This window comes from Macaca fascicularis, chromosome 4 (assembly GCF_037993035.2).
Source record: "Macaca fascicularis isolate 582-1 chromosome 4, T2T-MFA8v1.1".
NCBI classification, from domain to species: Eukaryota; Metazoa; Chordata; class Mammalia; order Primates; family Cercopithecidae; genus Macaca; species Macaca fascicularis.
In genome coordinates, this window is record NC_088378.1 from 101,411,370 (window position 1) to 101,429,459 (window position 18,090).

The 18,090-nt window shown below is 42.7% G+C and overlaps 1 protein-coding gene across 7 annotated transcripts in view; it reads left to right on the top strand.

The window, feature by feature from the left end:
* The window catches only part of SLC17A5 (solute carrier family 17 member 5), a 61,382-nt gene that overhangs the window by 19,948 nt on the left and 23,344 nt on the right, over window positions 1–18,090 (top strand). For all 7 annotated transcript variants that reach the window (XM_005552545.4, XM_074037658.1, XM_005552548.4 and 4 more), the window contains one exon: window positions 12,532–12,690. In XM_005552545.4, coding sequence (XP_005552602.2) covers window positions 12,532–12,690 — 159 coding nt within the window. The remainder of the gene's footprint in view (window positions 1–12,531; window positions 12,691–18,090) is intronic.

Genomic DNA, 18,090 nt, shown 5'->3' on the forward strand with positions numbered 1-18,090 from the left:
AGTCCCAGCTACTCGGGAGGCTGAGGCAGGAGAATGTCGTGAACCCGGGAGGCGGAGCTTGCAGTGAGCCGAGATCGCGCCATTGCACTCCAGCCTGGGCGACTAAGCGAGACTCTGTCTCAAAAAAAAAAAAAAAAAAAAAAATTAGGAAAGACTAAAATATACACAGTTTGTTTTCAGCATTCTTATTGACTTCAAAGTCACTTTATTAGTTTAAAAACATAAAATATTTTAAACTTTTCCTATTAAATTATCATGATAGATATTTTATTTTATATATATATATATTATTTTTTTGGGGGGGACGGAGTTTCGCTCTCTCACCCAGGCTGGAGTGTAGTGGCATGATCTCGCCTCACTGCAACCTCCATCTCCCGGATTCAAACAATTCTCCTGCCTCAGCCTCCTGAGTTGCTGGGATTACAGGTGCACACCACCACTCCCAGCTAAATTTTTGTATTTTTAGTAGAGACGGGATTTTACCATATTGGCCAGGCTGGTCTCGAACTCCTGGCCTCAAGCAATCCTATCATCTTGGCCTCTGAAAGTGCTGGGACTACAGGTGTGAGCCACTGTACCCAGCCCAAGATTGATATTTTAAATATTTATATATAGTATAACCAGGCAGTAAAATTAAAAACGTAGTCTTGACTGGGCATGGTGGCTTATGCCTGTAATCCCAGCACTTTGGGAGGCTAAAGCAGGGAGATTTCTTGAGCCCTGAAGTTCAAGCCCAGCCTGGACAACATAGCAAGACCCCATCTCTAAAAATAATAAAAATGTACTCTTTAGCATTTATTTTTAAGTTTTTTTATTTTGCTATAAATGTCTCTACAAGCAGCTGAACTTTAAGAATTATGGGCCGGGTGCGGTGGCTCAAGCCTGTAATCCCAGCACTTTGGGAGGCCGTGACGGGCGGATCACGAGGTCAGGAGATCGAGACCATCCTGGCTAACACGGTGAAACCCCGTCTCTACTAAAAAATACAAAAAAAAAAAAACTAGCCGGGCGAGGTGGCGGGCGCCTGTAGTCCCAGCTACTCGGGAGGCTGAGGCAGGAGAATGGCGTAAACCCGGGAGGCAGAGCTTGCAGTGAGCTGAGATCCGGCCACTGCACTCCAGCCTGGGCGACAGAGCCAGACTCCATCTCAAAAAAAAAAAAAAAAAAAAGAATTATGAACTGTCTTGATTTGGCAAAAACTCAGAAACAGAAGAAATCAGCACTGTAATAAAGTTTTAACCAGGCGGAGAGCTCATATCCAAGGTTACTTGGGTCTGAGTCTTCCCAGCAGAAAATAATAATAATAATAATAATAATAATAATAATAATAAATGCAAATAAAAAGAAAGTTTTAGCTAGGTGTGATGGCACACACATGCAGTTCCAGCTCCTCAGGAGGCTGAGGCAAGGGGGCTGCTTGAGTCCAGGAGGTCAAGGTTGCAGTGAACTATAATCAGCCATTGCACTCCAACCTGGGCAACAGAGCAAGCCCATGTCTCAAAATAAAAAGTTAAGTTACTTTGAAAGTTTAGAGTCCTGCATGATGTTAATTGAATTACCCACTTTTTCCCCTTAAGGAACAGGTAAAAAAAATTTAACACATTATAAACAGATGTTGCCGTGTAAAACTTGCTATGTTTTGTCATTTTCTCAACACTGATGGGTAACAGCTTGCTTCTTCCAATATTTCATTTTTATCATGATCTTCCAGAACTTATAAAACTTTTGAGTTTGTTTAAATTTTTTTAAAAGCTTTCCCTTGGCCAGGGGTGGTGGCTCACACCTGTAATCCCAACACTTGGGGAGGCAAGATGGAAGAATTGCTTGAGCCCAGGAATTGAGACCAGCCTGGGCATGTGAGAGACCTCATCTCTACAAAAAATTTAAAAATTAGCCAGGTAGTCCCAACTACTCAGCAGGCTGAGGCAGGAGGATTGCGTGAGCCTGGGAAGTCAAGGCTATAGTAAGCTGTGTTTGTGCCACTGAACTCCAGCTTGGGCAACAGAGCAATACCTTGTCTTAAAAAAAAAAAAAATCTTTCTCTACATTGGTATGTGTCTTAATCTTTCCAAACTTAGGTTGTTTCTCCACACGCTTCAGAAAAAGGAATATCCAGAGGCAAGAGATTTAGGAGGAGAAGCCCAGATTGCGTTCTTTTTTTTTGAGTCTAGCTCGGTACCCATGCTGGAGTGCAGTGGTACCATCACAGCTCAGTGCAGCCTTGACCTTTCAGGTTCAAGCAGTCTTCCCACCTCAGCCTCTCAAGTAGCTGGGACTACAGGTGCACACCACCATGCCTAGCTAATTATTTTTTGTAGAGATGGAGTCTCCCTATGATAATCAAGCTGGTCTCAAACTGCTGGGCTTAAGGAGTCTTCCTGCCTTAGACTCCCAAAATGCTGGGATTACAGGCATGAGTCACCACGTACAACCAGACTGCATTCTTAAAGCACATGATGTTATAGTTGATAATGTCGTAAAATGATGTGTTACATGAAGCTCCACCTTTAAATCTTGGACCCAAGAAATGTGCAGCCTCTACTCATTCATTCTTTAAACTTTTTTTTTTTTTTTTTTTTTGATACTTGACTATGACCTAGGTTCTTTGTCAGCTGAGGACTTAAAAATGAGTAAGAGGAAAAAAATAAAACATGGTTCCTGTGGGACCCGAGGTCTCCAGAGGGAGACAGACATGGATGGACAGAATTTCAATATAATATAGCCTGCGTAATGCAGTGTATAAGGTACAGGACATCTTTGGAACAGAGAAGGTGGCAGTCCTCAGCCAGCCTGGGGCAGATAGGAAAAGCTTCCTTATGTCAGTGCCTTCTGGCCAAAGCCCATCAGGAACACACTTACAGTTGAACAAGTTGAGTGTCTTGGTTCATTGCAGTGAGGAAGAAAGCACACCATGAAGGACCATGAGGGCATCTCAGTGTAGAGTTGAGAGGAACTTGTTGCAGTTTAGACATGTATTAGATGACTTCGGGAAGGGTTTAAAGAATTAATGTTTTGCTCTGGATTTGATAATTCTATGATGAATTTTTATCTAGAAGGTGGGGTAAAGCTGTGATTAGTAAGGGCACAGCAGTCACTCATATTAGCTAGGAGAGGAAGACGTTTGCGCGTTTTTTGTAGTTTATGGCATTCTTGTTTTTGTCTGTGCTCAAACATGACTGTGGAGTGGGTTTTTTCTTCTTCTTCTTTTTAGAGACAGGGTCTCGCTCTGTCTCCCAGGCTGCCATGCAGTGGGGTGATATCGGCTCACTGTAAAGTGGTCTTATTTTTGTCATGCTCCAGCATGCTCATAGAGTGGCCTGGTTTCGGTTCAACAGGAGAACCCCAGGCCTAGATGTTAGAACCAGGACAGTTTAGCTTACCACAGCCCAGGACTGCTTTTTTTCTTTCTTTCTTTCTTTCTTTTTCTTTTGAGACAGAGTTTTGCTCTTTTTGCCCAGGCTGAAGTGCAATTGTGCAATCTCAGCTCACTGCAACCTCCGTCTTCCAGGTTCAAGTGACTCCCCTGCCTCAGCCTCCTGAGTAGCCGGGATAACAGGTGTGCACCACCACGCCCAGCTAATCTTGTATTTTTAGTAGAGACTAAAAATGGTTTCTCCATGTTGGTCAGGCTGGTCTCAAACTCCTGACCTCAGATGATCTGCCCGCCTTCGTCTCCCAAAGTGCTGGGATTACAGGCAGGAGCCACCACATCCAGCCTGACTGCTTTTTTCTTTCTCACTTTCCTGAGAGAAAGAGTGATATCTTCTAGAGAGAGTGACACCTTCTAGGAAGTGTGACTGTTGGGTGTTGCTCTTCTGCGTAAGGCAAAGGCAAAAAACGTCAGGAGGAGGAAGCAGGTGGAAGTCAGGTCATGGAGGGTCCTCTGTGCCTCACTAAGGAGCTTAGCCTTTATCCTTTAGGCACTGGGATGCCATGAAGTATCTGTAAGCTGGAAGTGACAGAATCAGGTTTGCATTCTAGATAGCTTATGCTGGCAGTCATGTCGAAGGAGATCTGAGCTAGACAAGCAAGAGTTGCAGTTAGAATGTTTTCTCAGTTATCCAACCAAGACAAAGTCAGTACTTATAGGTAGAAATGTGATTTCATTCTTACAATAAGTGGATTTTACAATTATGATAGCATATATAGTTCTAATTCTGATTCAGAAATGTCTACAAGAAGAGAAATAGGCTGGGTGCGGTGGCTCACACCTGTAATCCCAGCACTTTGGGAGGCCAAGGCAGGTGGATCATGAGGTCAGGAGTTCAAGACCAGCCTGGCCAATATGGTGAAACTCCATCTGTAGTAAAAATACAAAACTTAGCCAGGCATGGTGGTGTGTGCCTGTAGTCCCAGCTACTCGAGAGGCTGAGGCAGAAGAATCTTTTGAACCTGGGACGCAGAGGTTACAGTGAGCCGAGATCGTACCACTGCACTCCCGCCTGGTCGACAGAGCAAGACTCTATTTCAAAAAAAAAAAAGAAAAAAGAGAGACAGAGAAAAAAAAAAAAAAAAAACCTTCATTGCACCCTGCAGTTAAATTCAGAAGGGCTATCTCATGACTAGTGAGTGCTTTAAGATCATCGACTACTCCTCTGTGTTGAAGATCTCTTTTTAATGAATTATGGAAAGACATTACCACTTCACCCATCGAAGTGTTCTTTCCTATATATCTGCTATTTTTGTTGTTTTGTTTTGTTTTGTTTTGTTTTTTTGAGACAGAGTTTCGCTCTTGTTGCCCAGGCTGGAGTGCAATGGCACGATCCTGGCTCACTATATCATAACCTCCGCCTCCTGGGTTCTAGTGATTCTCCTGCCTCAGCCTCCCAAGTAGCTGGGATTACAGGCATGCACCACCACACCCGGCTAAGTTTTTGTATTTTTCGTAGAGACAGGGTTTCTCCATGTTGGTCAGGCTGGTCTCCAGCTCCCAACCTCAGGTGATCTGCCTGCCTCGGCCTCCCAAAGTGCTGGAATTATAAGCATGAACCATCATGCCTGGCTTCTTCTTTTCTTAATTCCAAGGATATCATGGGGTTTTCTTGTTTGGTTGGTTCTGGGTTTTTTTGTTTTTGTTTTGTTTTTTTGAGACAAGGTCTGGTTCTATTGACTAGGCTAGAGTGTAATAGCATGATCTTGGCTAACTGCAGCCTCCACCTCCCTCCGCCTCCTGAGTTCAAGCCATCCTCCCACCTCAGCCTACCAAGTAGTTGGGATGCCAGGTGTGTACCACAAAGCCTGGCTAATTTTTGTATTTTTCGTAGAGATGGTTTTGCTATGTTGCCCAGGCTGGTCTTGAACTTGTGAGCTCAAGTAATCTGCCTGCCTCAGCCTCCCAAAGTGCTGGGATTACAGGCATGAGCCACCATGCCCAGCCTGAAGAGAGCATGTTTTGTAACTCTTTTACTTCTCCTTTATGCCTTTTAGGAAGAGTATACAATTTTGCAGCATTGCGAAGCAAATCAAATGGGGACCTTGGTTTGAATATTTAGTTGTCAAATTAAGACAGAAATTAAGAGCATTTATTACATGTAACTTTGCTAAATCAATCTGCTGTTACTTGCATTTGACAAGAAAATTTTTTTTGTAGAATGGCATATTAGAAGGTATTCAAGTATTTGTCAAGTGATCTTACCCTCTGTATTTCATACATTTCATGACAAATCATTTTTATAGTTTGTCCTTTTTCTGTTTCAACTTATATGGAAAAAAAGTTGATTGAGCTGTTATTAGAAATTCAATGATACATTCTGCATACAAGATTCAGGATCTCATTGATTTTTCCTTCACAAATTCCATTATCATTTAAATCTCCAAAGTACATTTGCTTTCAAAATGTTGGCTGAGGAAATGATCTGAGCAATTTTAAAATGTTTTGCCCATATGTATTTTCCTTTTTGGGGGGGTGGGGGTGGGAAGGACAGTCTCCCTCTGTTCCTGAGGCTGGAGAGCAGTGGCACTGTCTCAGCTCATTGCAACCTCTGCTTCCCAGGTTCAAGCGATTCTCATGTCTCAGCCTCCTGAGTAGCTGGAATTACATGCACGCACCACCTTTCCTGCCTAATTTTTTGTATTTTTAGTAGAACCAGGGTTTCACTGTGTTGGCCAAGTTGGTCTTGAACTCCTGACCTCAAGTGATCCACCTGCCTTGGCCTCCCAAAGTGCTGGGATTACAGGTGTGAGCCACTGCGCCCAGCCACGCATATGTACCATCTTTTATCAGCAGTGGTATTTTAGAATAATGTAGACCTCTAATAAGAACTTTCAGGACCAGGTGCAGTGACTTATGCCTGTAATCCCATCACTTTGGGAGGCCTGGGTGGAAGGATCACTTGAGCCCAGGAGTTAGAGACCTGCCTGGGCAACATAGGGAGACCCCATTCCTACAAAAAAATTTAAAATTACACGGTATGATGGCACATGCCAATAGTCTCAGCTACTCAGGAGGCTGAGGTGAGAGGATCGCTAGAGCCCAGGAGGCTGAGGTTGCAGTAGCCGTGATGGTGCCTCTGCACTCCAGCCTATGCAACAGAGTGAAACCCTGTATCAATAAAAAAAAAAAAAAAAAAAGCAAGCACAGCGGCAGGCACAGTAGCTCACGCCTATAATCCCAGCACTTTTAAGGCAGGTGGATTGCCTGAGATTAGGAGTTCAAGACCAGCCTGGCCAACGTGGTAAAACCCTGTCTCTACTAAAAATACAAAAATTAGCTGGGCATGGTGGCAGGCGCCTGTAATCCCAGCTGCTCAGGAGGCTGAGGCAGGAGAATTGCTCGAACCCAGGAGGCAGATGCCGCAGTAAGTTGAGATCGTGCCACTGCACTCCAGCCTGGGTGACAGAGCGAGACTCCTTCTCAAAAAAAAAAAAAAATGCTTTCATAATTTTTAATTTTTTGCCAACAATTAGATATGATGAAGCCATCGAGAGAATGTGTTTACATTGCTTGATTGGCAAAATAGTAGTGTGTTAGAAACAATAGCAAGAGAATAATTTCTAGATAAAGAACATCAAAAAAAAGCTGTTTTGTACCTTCTTAAGCCCAACCTTGTGTTGTCCAGTATGGTAGCCACTAGCCCCACGTGGCTATTATACTTTTAATTTAACTAATTTAATTAAAAATTTAGTTCTGGCCAGGTGCAGTGGCTCACACCTGTAATCCCAGTACTTTGGGAGGCTGAGGCGGGCAGATCACGAGGTCAAGAGATCGAGACCATCCTGGCCAACATGGTGAAACCCCATCTCTACTAAAAAATACAAAAATTAGCCGGGCATAGTGGCACATGCCTGTAGTCCCAGCTACTCAGGAAGCTGAGCCAAGAGAATCACTCGAACCCAGGAGGCGGAGGTTGCAGTGAGTCAAGATCACGACACTGCACTCCAGCCTGGCAACAGAGCGAGACTCCATCTCAAGGAAAAAAAAAAAAAAACTAATTCTGGCCAGGCGTGGTGGCTCATGCCTGTAATCCCAGCACTTTGAGAGGCCAAGGTGAGCGGATCACCTGAGGTCAGGAGTTCAAGACCAGCCTGGTCAACTTAGTGAAACCCCATCTCTACAAAAATACAAAAATTATCCCAGCATGACCAGCGAGTGCTTGTAATCCCAGCTACTCGGGAGGCTGAGGCGGGAGAATTGCTTGAACCCAGGAGACGGAGGTTGTAGTGAGCCAAGATCACTTCACTGAACTCTAGCCTGGGCAACAGAGCAAGACTCCATCTAAAAATAAAAAAATTTAGTCACACATATGTCACACATATGACAAGGGTTTTGTTTCGTTTCATTTTGTTTTCTTTCATCAACCTGTTAGAAGGACAAGGATTTAATAACCGTGCACGTAGAACATTCCATCATCATGGAAAGTTCCACTGGACAGCACTACCTTAAACTCTTGTTGAAGGTAGTGATACTTGGATAGTTTCTCCTAGTAACATTTGAAAATTCATCTTTAACTTGAAAGTTTTTATAAATGAAGACTTTCCCCCCGAAATATAACTTGTAACGTGGAAATACTATAAGTTGATCTTACGATTCATATTGGGAGAACAGAAAACTGTTGTGTTGTACTTCAGTTACAAATGAACACTAAGCTGGAATACATACATTTCACGTTCTTCTTTCTAAGCCTCTAACCCCGTGGGCCTTGTATTCGTTTGATAAGCAGCTATTGAGAACCTGCCATGTGTCAGGCTTATGTGTTAGACATACAGCTCATCTTGGTTGGGTGATTGTCCAAAAACATCAGATTATCAAAAATTCAATTGATATTTATAGGTTGTAAAAACATACCAGTGTGACTAAAATTAAATATGTCTTATTACAGGTTGTATTTCCAAGAGGTAGGATACATTCTTCAGAATACATTCAGTTTTCAGAGATCAAATACATTTACGCTTATACTTTTCGGCATAAAAGAATGATTTCACTTCCTTTGTGGATTTCAAAGCCATATAAAAAGAGCTATGTTTCAGATTCCTTCAAACTCTAAAATACTCTCTGCCCTGAGCTTTTCAATCAAGACGGATAAGGGCAGACCTTTTAAAATCTAATCTCTACAGCAGTGGGTCCCAAACTTGCTGCACATTGAAATCACCCAGGGATCTTCATAAACTAGGAATACTTACCTGCCACCCACCTACAACCTGTTCAATTGGTCTGCGGTGTGACCTTGGTCTCAGTGTTTTTAAGGCTCCCCTGGGTGATTCTTATATGCAGCAAAGTTTGGGAACCTACTGCTCTACAGAATCACCAGTGAAACCTTTTAAAACTCAGATTCCTTGGCCCTACACTCAGAGTTTTTTTTTTGCTTTACTTGTTTCTGTTTTGTTTATTCAAAAGGCGGAGTTTAGAACACAGGCCCCTATAACTGTAAAGTATAGCTGGAGTTGAAAACCACTGCTGTAAAAGAATAAATGTTCTCTCTCCTTCTCTTTCCCTACATCTGTACATCTTTGATCATATTAAAAAATACAACCGGCCGGGCACGGTGGCTCAAGCCTGTAATTCCAGCACTTTGGGAGGCCGAGACGGGCGGATCACGAGGTCAGGAGATCGAGACCATCCTGGCTAACACGGTGAAACCCCGTCTCTACTTAAAAAAACAAAAATACAAAAAACTAGCCGGGTGAGGTGGCGGGTGCCTGTAGTCCCAGCTACTTGGGAGGCTGAGGCAGGAGAATGGCGTAAGCCCGGGAGGCGGAGCTTGCAGTGAGCTGAGATCCGGCCACTGCACTCCAGTCTGGGCAACAGAGCGAGACTCCGTCTCAAAAAAAAAAAAAATACAACCAAGCACACTGGCTCACGCCTGTAATCCCAGCACTTTGGGAGGCAAGGCTGGTGGATCATTTGAGGTCAGGAGTTCACGACCAGCCTGGCCAACACAATGAAACCCCATCTCTACTAAAAATACAAAAATCAGCCAGGGGTGGTGGCGGGCGCCTGTAATCCCAGCTACTTGGGAGGCTGAGGCGGGAGAATTGCTTGAATCTCGGAGGCAGAGGTTGCAGTGAGCCAAGATTGCACCACTGCACTCCATTCTGGACAACAGGGCAAGACTCCATCTCATAAATAAATAATAATTATTTTTAATTTGTAATTAGAAAACACAAGAGCGTATCTACAAAGATGTCAAGTAAAAAGTCCATATGAAAAAGGCCGAAAGAAGGTTGGGCAATACTGGTTCTTCCTGTTTTTAAAATAACAGTAACTGTGAACCCTGAAGGCAGAAACGTAGATTGCTCTTGCTTTGAGAAAAACAACAGTCTTAGTGTATCGGAAACATAAAAATCTGATGCCCTAGATCAGTGGTATCCAAGTTTTCTTGATCATGCAAGAATCAATCAACAGGTGGGAGGCTCACAATCGGAATGTATGTATTTTTTTTTTCTTTTCTTTTCTTTTGAGACAGAGTATTGCTCTGTCACCAGGCTGGAGTGCAGGGGTGTGATCTCAGCTCACTGCAACCTCTGCCTCCTGAGTTCAAGCGATTCTCCTGCCTCAGCCTCCCGAGTGGCTGGGTCTACAGGTCGCGCCACCACACCCAGCTAATTTTTGTATTTTTAGTAGACACAGGGTTTCACCATGTTGCCCAGGTTGGTCTCGAACTGTTGGCCTCCAGTTATCTGCCCACCTCGGCCTCCGAAAGTGCTGGAATTACAGGTGTGAGCCACCATGCCCAGCCATAATTTGTTAATATAGTAATGTTTAAAGGGAGCAATGTGTTTGACTATATTATAGTTAATGATCTGCCATTATTTGCTTGGTGAAGTAGCTGACAAAGGACTCAAGAAAAATGGCAGCTCGGCCAGGTACGGTGGCTCACGCCTGTAATCCCAGCACTTTCGGATGCTGAGGCGGGCAGATCACAAGGTCAGGAGATTGAGACCATCCTGGCTAACACGGTGAAACCCTGCCTCTACTAAAAATACAAAATATTTGCCGGACATGGTGGCACACGCCTGTGATTCCAGCTACTCGGGAGGCTGAGGCAGGAGAATCACTTGAACCCAGGAGACGGAGGTTGCAGTGAGCCAAAATTGCACCACTACAATCCAGTCTGAGCAACAGAGCAAGACTCCATCTCAAAAATAAAAAAATAAATAAAAATAAATAAAAGACACTTAAAATAAATGCACTTATGCTGGGGGCAGTGGCTCACACCTGTAATCCCAGAACTTTGGGAGACTAAGGCAGGCAGATCACTTCAGGTCAGGAGTTCAAAACCAGCCTGGCCAACATGGTGAAACCCCCCGCTCTACTAAAATACAAAAATGAGCCAGATGTGGTGGTGCATACCTGTAATCGCAGCTACTTGTGGGGCTGAGGCCGGAGAATAGCTTGAACCCGGGAAGCAGAGGTTGCAGTGAGCTCTACAATCTCAGTGAGATTGTACCACTGCACTCCAGCCTGGGCAATAGAGCAAGATTCCATCTCAAAAAAAAAAAAAAAGCCAGGTGCAGTGGCTCGCGCCTGTAATCCCAACACTTTGGGAGACCGAGGCGGGCAGATCACCTGAGGTCAGGAGTTCGAGACCAGCCTGACCAACATATTGAAACCCTGTCTCTACTAAAAATACAAAAATTAGTCAGGCATGGTGACACATGCCCATAGTCCCAGCTACTCGGGAGGCTGAGGCAGGAGAATCCGGCTTGAACTGAGAGGCAGAAGTTGCAGTGAGCCAAGAACATGCCACTGCACTCCAGCCTGGGTGACAGAGCAAGACTCTCTAAAATAAATAAAATAAAATAAAATAAAATAAAATAAAATAAAATAGTACTTAAACTGCAATATGCTATAATACTCTTGAGGGCAAGCAAACAAGTGAGGATGCCATTATTAACCCCTCTGAATTGGGGGACTCATATGATTTGTGATCACCTGACATACTCCAGGGCCAACATATTTATTAAATATTAATAGAGTGTGTTTTTTTATTTTTAGAATAAAAATGAGTACAAATAGAAATATGTCTTTCCTCACCCCAGCAGATCATCTTGCACACCCCCATGGTGCTTTTACCCTGCTTTAAAGACCACTACTGCATATGACTGCTTACAGAAACCTTGTATTGCCTAATTCTTATAAATCATTTCAATTGAATAAAGATTGGATAATTAAACATGACTTCTAACAGGACCTTCCAATCTCTTTCCTTTACTCTTATGCCAACCTCTGAATTTGACTATGAAACTATATTTTAGAAACAGAGAATTCAGGCCGGGCACAGTGGCTCATGCCTGTAATCCGAGCACTTTGGGTCGGATCACTTGCAGTCAGGAGTTCAAGAACAGCCTAACCAACATGGCGAAACCCCGTTTCTACTAAAAATGCAAAAATTAGCCAGGCGTGGTGGCACATACCTGTGATCCCAACTACTCAGGAGGCTGAGGCAGGAGAATCACTTGAACCCGGGAGGCAGAGGTTGCAGTGAGCCGAGATTGTGCCATTGCACTCCAGCCTGGGCAACAAGAGCAAAACTCGGTCTCAAAAAAGAAAAAAAAAGAAAAAAAAAAGGAAGAGAGAGAGAAAGAGAGAAATCAATGCTGCAGGTGACTTCTGACATTCATAAGGAATGTTTAGGGTTGACATTATAGCTCTATGAATACATTTTTACTTTTTCCTGTAATCTGAATCATGGACTGTCTAGTTAATATATTTTTAAAAAATCAAACAACTGAATATTTATCATGTATTTTGCTATTTAATATTTCAAAGGAGTTTTTTTTTTTTTAATTATACTTTAAGTTCTAGGGTACATGTGCATAACGTGCAGGTTTGTTACATATGTATACTTGTGCCATGTTGGTGTGCTGCACCCATCAACTCGTCAGCACCCATCAACTCGTCATTTGCATCAGGTATAACTCCCAATGCAATCCCTCCCCCGTCCCCCCTTCAAAGGAGTTGATTTAAAAATTTAGAGTTTACTAATTAAGGTGATATTCTGTATGAATTCTGGATAGAGTTTTAGCTGATATGGTACAGATCTAAGCATTAACATAGCCGTAGTTTATCCTAATCATTCCTGTTTTCTTCAGCTTTCTTCACAGAAGTCAGTGCCGTGGGTACCCATTTTAAAATCCCTGCCACTTTGGGCTATTGTAGTTGCACACTTTTCTTACAACTGGACTTTTTATACTTTATTGACATTATTGCCTACGTATATGAAGGAGATCCTAAGGTTCAATATTCAAGAGGTAAGAAAAAATCATCTGCTTCTTATATATGCTTCTTATATATATATATAATAAGACCATATACAGAATTTGTTATCATCTATATAAAATGAAGTTATTTTGTATCTTCCATTTTATTCTGCTGTCCTAAATTTTAGAGATTCTTATATATCAAAGGACTATCAAGAAAATGAAAACCCACTGAATGGGAGAAAGCATTTATAAATCAAACATCTGATAAGGGTCTAGTATCCAGATATATTAAGAATTCTTACAATTCAATAATAAAAAGAGAACTCAGTTTTTAAAATGGGCAAAGGACTTGAATACAAATACACATTTCTCGAAAGATATACAGATGGCCAATAAGCACATGTAAGGATGCCTGATATCAGGCCAGGTGGAGTGGCTCACACCTGTAATCCTACCACTTTGGGAGTTCGAGGCAGGTGGATCACTTGAGGCCAGGCATTTGAGACCAGACTGGGCAACATGGTGAAACCCTGTCTCTGTTAAAAATACAAAAAAGGTCAGGCACGGTGGCTCACGCCTATAATCCCAGCACTTTGGGAGGCCGAAGTAGGCGGATCACCTGAGGTCAGGAGTTCGAGACCAGCCTGACCAACATGGAGAAACCCCGTCTCTACTAAAAATACAAAATTAGCCGGGCATGGTAGTGCATGCCTGTCATCACAGCTACTCGGGAGGCTGAGACAGGAGAATTGCTTGAACCTGGGAAGCGGAAGTTGTGGTGACCCGGGATCGAGCCATCGCACTCCAGCCTGGGCAACAAGAGTGAAACTCCATCTCAAAAAAATAATAATAATAAAATACAAAAATAATCCCAGCACTTTGGAAGGCTGAGGCGGAAGGACTGCTTGAGCCCAGGAGTTCCGAGACCAGACTGGATAATACAGCAAAACCGTCTCTACTAAAAATACAAGAAAAAATTAACCGGGCATGGTGGCATACGCCTATAATCCCAGCTACTAGGGAGGCTGAGGCACAAGAATCTCTTGAACCCAGCAGGTGAAGGTTGCAGTGAGCTGAGATCATGCCCTTGCACTCCAGCCTGGACAGCAGAACAAGACTCTGTCCCAGGAAAAAAAAAAAAAAAAACTAACAAGGCTGACTGCACAGCCTTACTGGCTACATGGACTTACCAGCTTTAAAAACTTAAAGTGAATCCTCAGTCACTCACATTCCAAAGTATACTGTAAACATTGGCCTGGCTATGTGGACCAAACCTTAAAACTTCAGACAGCTAAGCTGTGAAGAACTCCTGTGTCTACTTCTGAAAAACAAGGTCACTCTATAGAAATATATCCACAAATTGCACTGACAGAAGTTAAATTGAAACTAGGCTTTGGCAATATCATGGGATGGATTCATTGTGAGCAACCTTATTTTTCCCAAGTTCTCTGTTAACAGAGCCTGATTATAATCTACTACCACATTTCAACTATAAAGTGGGGCTAATTTTTAAAAAAGAAAAAAATAAAATAAATAATATACTACTACAGTGATTAATTGCATTCAACTGTGCATTGAAAGGTTAATTTGGTAATTATCATTGAGGTAAAACTGAGATCCACAGGAAGATTAAAAATAGCAAATCCAGCCAGGCCCGGTGGCTCACACCTGTAATCCTAGCACTTCGGGAGGCCGAAGTGGGTGGATCACTTGAGGTCAGTAGTTCGAGGCCAACCTGGCCAACATGGTGAAACCCCATCTCTACTAAAAATATAAAAATTAGCCAGGCATGGTGGCAGGTGCTTGTAGTCCTAGCTACTCAGGAGGCTGAGGCAGGAGAATCGCTGGAACTCAGGAGGCAGAGGTTGCAGTGAGCCAAGACTGAGCCTCTGCATTCCAGCCTGGGCAACAGAGCAAGACTCCATCTCAAAAAAAAAAAAAAAAAATAGCAAATTCTCAAAATCATATTAACAAAATCTCTTATTTTACTTATGAAGTATATTTAAAGATTACTACACTGATGTTTCTATTTGACATTTTCCAGGAAGAACTATGTATGGAAGAAATAAAATATCAATAGCTGGCCAGTAATTAACGTTGTGTACTTTAAAATAAGGATCTTTTATCTTGCATTCATAGACAAAAAGGTATTATCTTAATTAAAATTAAAAGAAATGTAAATATAGGACCTTTTTTCAGTCTGTAAAATAAAAAGAAATGTGAATAGAGTTTGAAAATAATTCTATAGTTATATAGCCTATTTTTTAATGGATTTTCTTCTTGAAAATCAATATATTATATTCATGAAATGACCTGGGTGTTTTTGTTTTTGTTTTTTTTAAATAGTAGAGATGAGGTCTCCCATTGTTGTCCAGGTTGGTTTCATACTCCTGAGCTCAAATGAAACTCCTGCCTCAGCCTCCCAAAGTGTTGGGATTACAGACATGAGCCACCCTGCCTGGCCATCAAATGGCCTTTGTTCAAAATAAAGCTTGCTTTGAGAAGCATGGTGCAGGCATGCCTCCTTTTATTGCACTATACTTTATTATACTCTGCAAATATTGTATTTTTTATGAATTAAAGATTTGTGCTAACCCTGCATGGAGCAAATCTGTTAGCACCATTTTTCCAACAGCATGTGCTCACTTCAGGGCTCTTGATCTTTGATGTTAATGTTGTAATTGTTTGGGGGCACCATAATCCTTCCCCATATAAGATGGCAAACTTAATAAATGTTGAGTGTCTTCTGACAGCTCCATCAACCAGCCATCACCCCATCTCTTTGCTTCTCCTTGAGCTTGCCTATTCCCTGAGACACAACAATATTGAAATTAAGCTAGTTAATAACCCTACAGTGGCCAGGCATGGTGGCTCATGCACCTAGCACTTTGGGAAGCCAAGGTGGGCGGATTGCCTGAGTTCGAGAGTTCGAGACCAGCCTGAGCAACACAGTGAAATCCCATCTCTACTAAAATATGAAAGAAATTAGCCGGGCGTGGCAGCTCGTGCCTGTAGTCCCAGCACCTCAGGAGGCTGAGGCAGGAGAGTTCCTTGAACCCGGGAGGCAGAAGTTGCAGTGAGCCGAGATCGCACCACTGCACTCCAGCCTGGGTGGCAGAGCAAGACTCCATCTCCACAAAAAGATAAAATAAATAACCCTACAGTGGCCTGCAAGTATTCAAGTGAAAGCAAGAGTCACACATCTCTCATTTTTTAAAATCTTTTATCTAAAATGTGTTCTATTGAGATGGTTTTCCACTCATCTTGATTCACAGTGCTCTTAGTGCTGCTTCCTCCTGAAGGAACATCCTTCCATAAGCCTTGCTTTTTCTCCTGTAGGCTGGCAGAGGACAGTGGAACACCCAACACACAAAACTACTGTTTGTGCATGAGTAAAGACCATGGTGATTTTATAGCGTCCTGCACCAGGCATTTCTTCTTGTGTTTCCTCTTCTCCTCTTCTGGAGAGGGATGAAGGAGATTTTTTGCAAGAAGTGTGTTCTCGTTGGTAGGTCGTCACCACTGGAAACTCATTTTATTTTATTTTATTTTATTTTATTTTATTTTATTTTATTTTATTTTAAGACTGAGTTTTGCTCTGTTGCCCAGGCTGGAGTTCAGTGGTGCAACCTCAGCTCACTGCAACCTCCACCTCCCGGGTTCAGGCGATTCTCCTGTCTCAGCCTCCCAAGTACCTGGGATTTCAGGTGTGTGCCACCACACCCAGCTAAATTTTTTATTTTTGTAGAGACAGAATTTTAGCATGTTGGCCAGGCTGGTCTCAAACTCCTGACCTCAAGTGATCCCTTTGCCTTGGCCTTCCAAAGTGCTGGGATTACAGGCGTGAGCCACTGCACCTGCAAAAAAATTGGAATCAATTTTTTAAAATAAATGAATACAAAGGATCATATCCTTGAAGAGAAACTGTGGAAGGTGCCTGTGGAATGTATAAATGCTGAAGACTTTAGTGTATTTAGGTTGTGCCCAGGCTAGAGTGCAGTGGCACAGTCTCGGCTCACTGCAACTTCCGCCTCCTGGGTTCAAGCAATTCTCCTGCCTCAGCCTCCCAAGTAGCTGGGATTACAGGCATCCACTACCACGCCTAATTTTTGTATTATTAGTAGAGATGAAGTTTCACCATGTTGGCCAAGCTGGTCTCAAACTCCTGACCTTAGGTGATCTGCCTGCCTTGGCCTCCCAAAGTGCTGGGATTACAGGCGTGAGCCACCGTGCCCAGCCAGGAGTTTTTAACATTGCAACTTGAAGTGGAAAAATTCAATAACTGTGAAGAATTACAACCTTATCCCACCAGGAAACAAAATCAAGATCAGAAAATTCACTTCTCTGATTTACTACAGCTTATTCTTTGTTTAGGAGTAGTAGGAGTACTAATATTTTGAAACCATTTATTCTTATACGGATTTTGCCACAAATAATGATAGATGTGATCCCACTATGCAGAAGTCTAAATGGAATGAAGTTTTTTTTATTGTTTTTTGTTTTCTTTTCTTTTTGAGACAGTCTTGCTCTGTCACCCAAGCTGGACTGCACCAGGCAATCTTGGCTCACTGCAACCTCCACCTCCCAAGTTCAAGCGATTCTCCTGCCTCAGCCTCCTAAGTAGCCGGGATTACAGTCATGTATCACAATGCCCAGCTAATTTTTTGTATTTTTAGTAGATACAGGGTTTCACCACGTTGGCCAGACTGGTTTTGAGCCCCTGTCCTCAAGTGATTCTCCGTCTGCGGCCTCCCAAAGTGCTGGAATTATACGCATGAGCCACCGTGCCCAGCCAACCTTTATTTTATTTATTTATTTATTTATTTTTGAAAGGCAGTAGAATAGGGAGTGCTTGGTGATTGGACGTGAAATATGAGGAAAAAGAAACCATCAAGAAAGACTCTCAGAGGCTGGGCATAGTGGTTCATCCCTGTAATCCCAGCACTTTGGGAGGCTGAGGCGGCCAGATCACTTGATGTCAGAAGTTCGAGATCAGCCTGGCCAACATGGCAAAACCCAATCTCTGCAAAAAATACAAATTAGCCGAGCATAGTGACACACGCCTGTAATCCCAGCTACTCAGGAGGCTGAGGCAGGAGAATTGCTTGAACCCGGAAGGCGGAGGTTGCAATGAGCCGAGATCACCCCACTGCACTCCAGCCTGGGCAACAGAGCAAGACTCTGTCTCAAAAGAAAAAAAAAAAAAAAAGACTCTCTGGTGCTGTTAAAAATAAACGTGTGTGTGTGTGTGTGTGTGTGTGTGTGTGTGTGTGTAGTAGATAAACATGTAATGCACTTTTGAGTTATGGTTTTACTTGGCACTGATCTTTTGAAAGCAAAATGTGGCCTACATTCTTTAATAGATAAATTGTAAGAAAAAAATGAATGGAAGGGAATTTACAGATTTAAAGAGACACAAAAGACAAACGAAAAATTTTTTAATGGCCA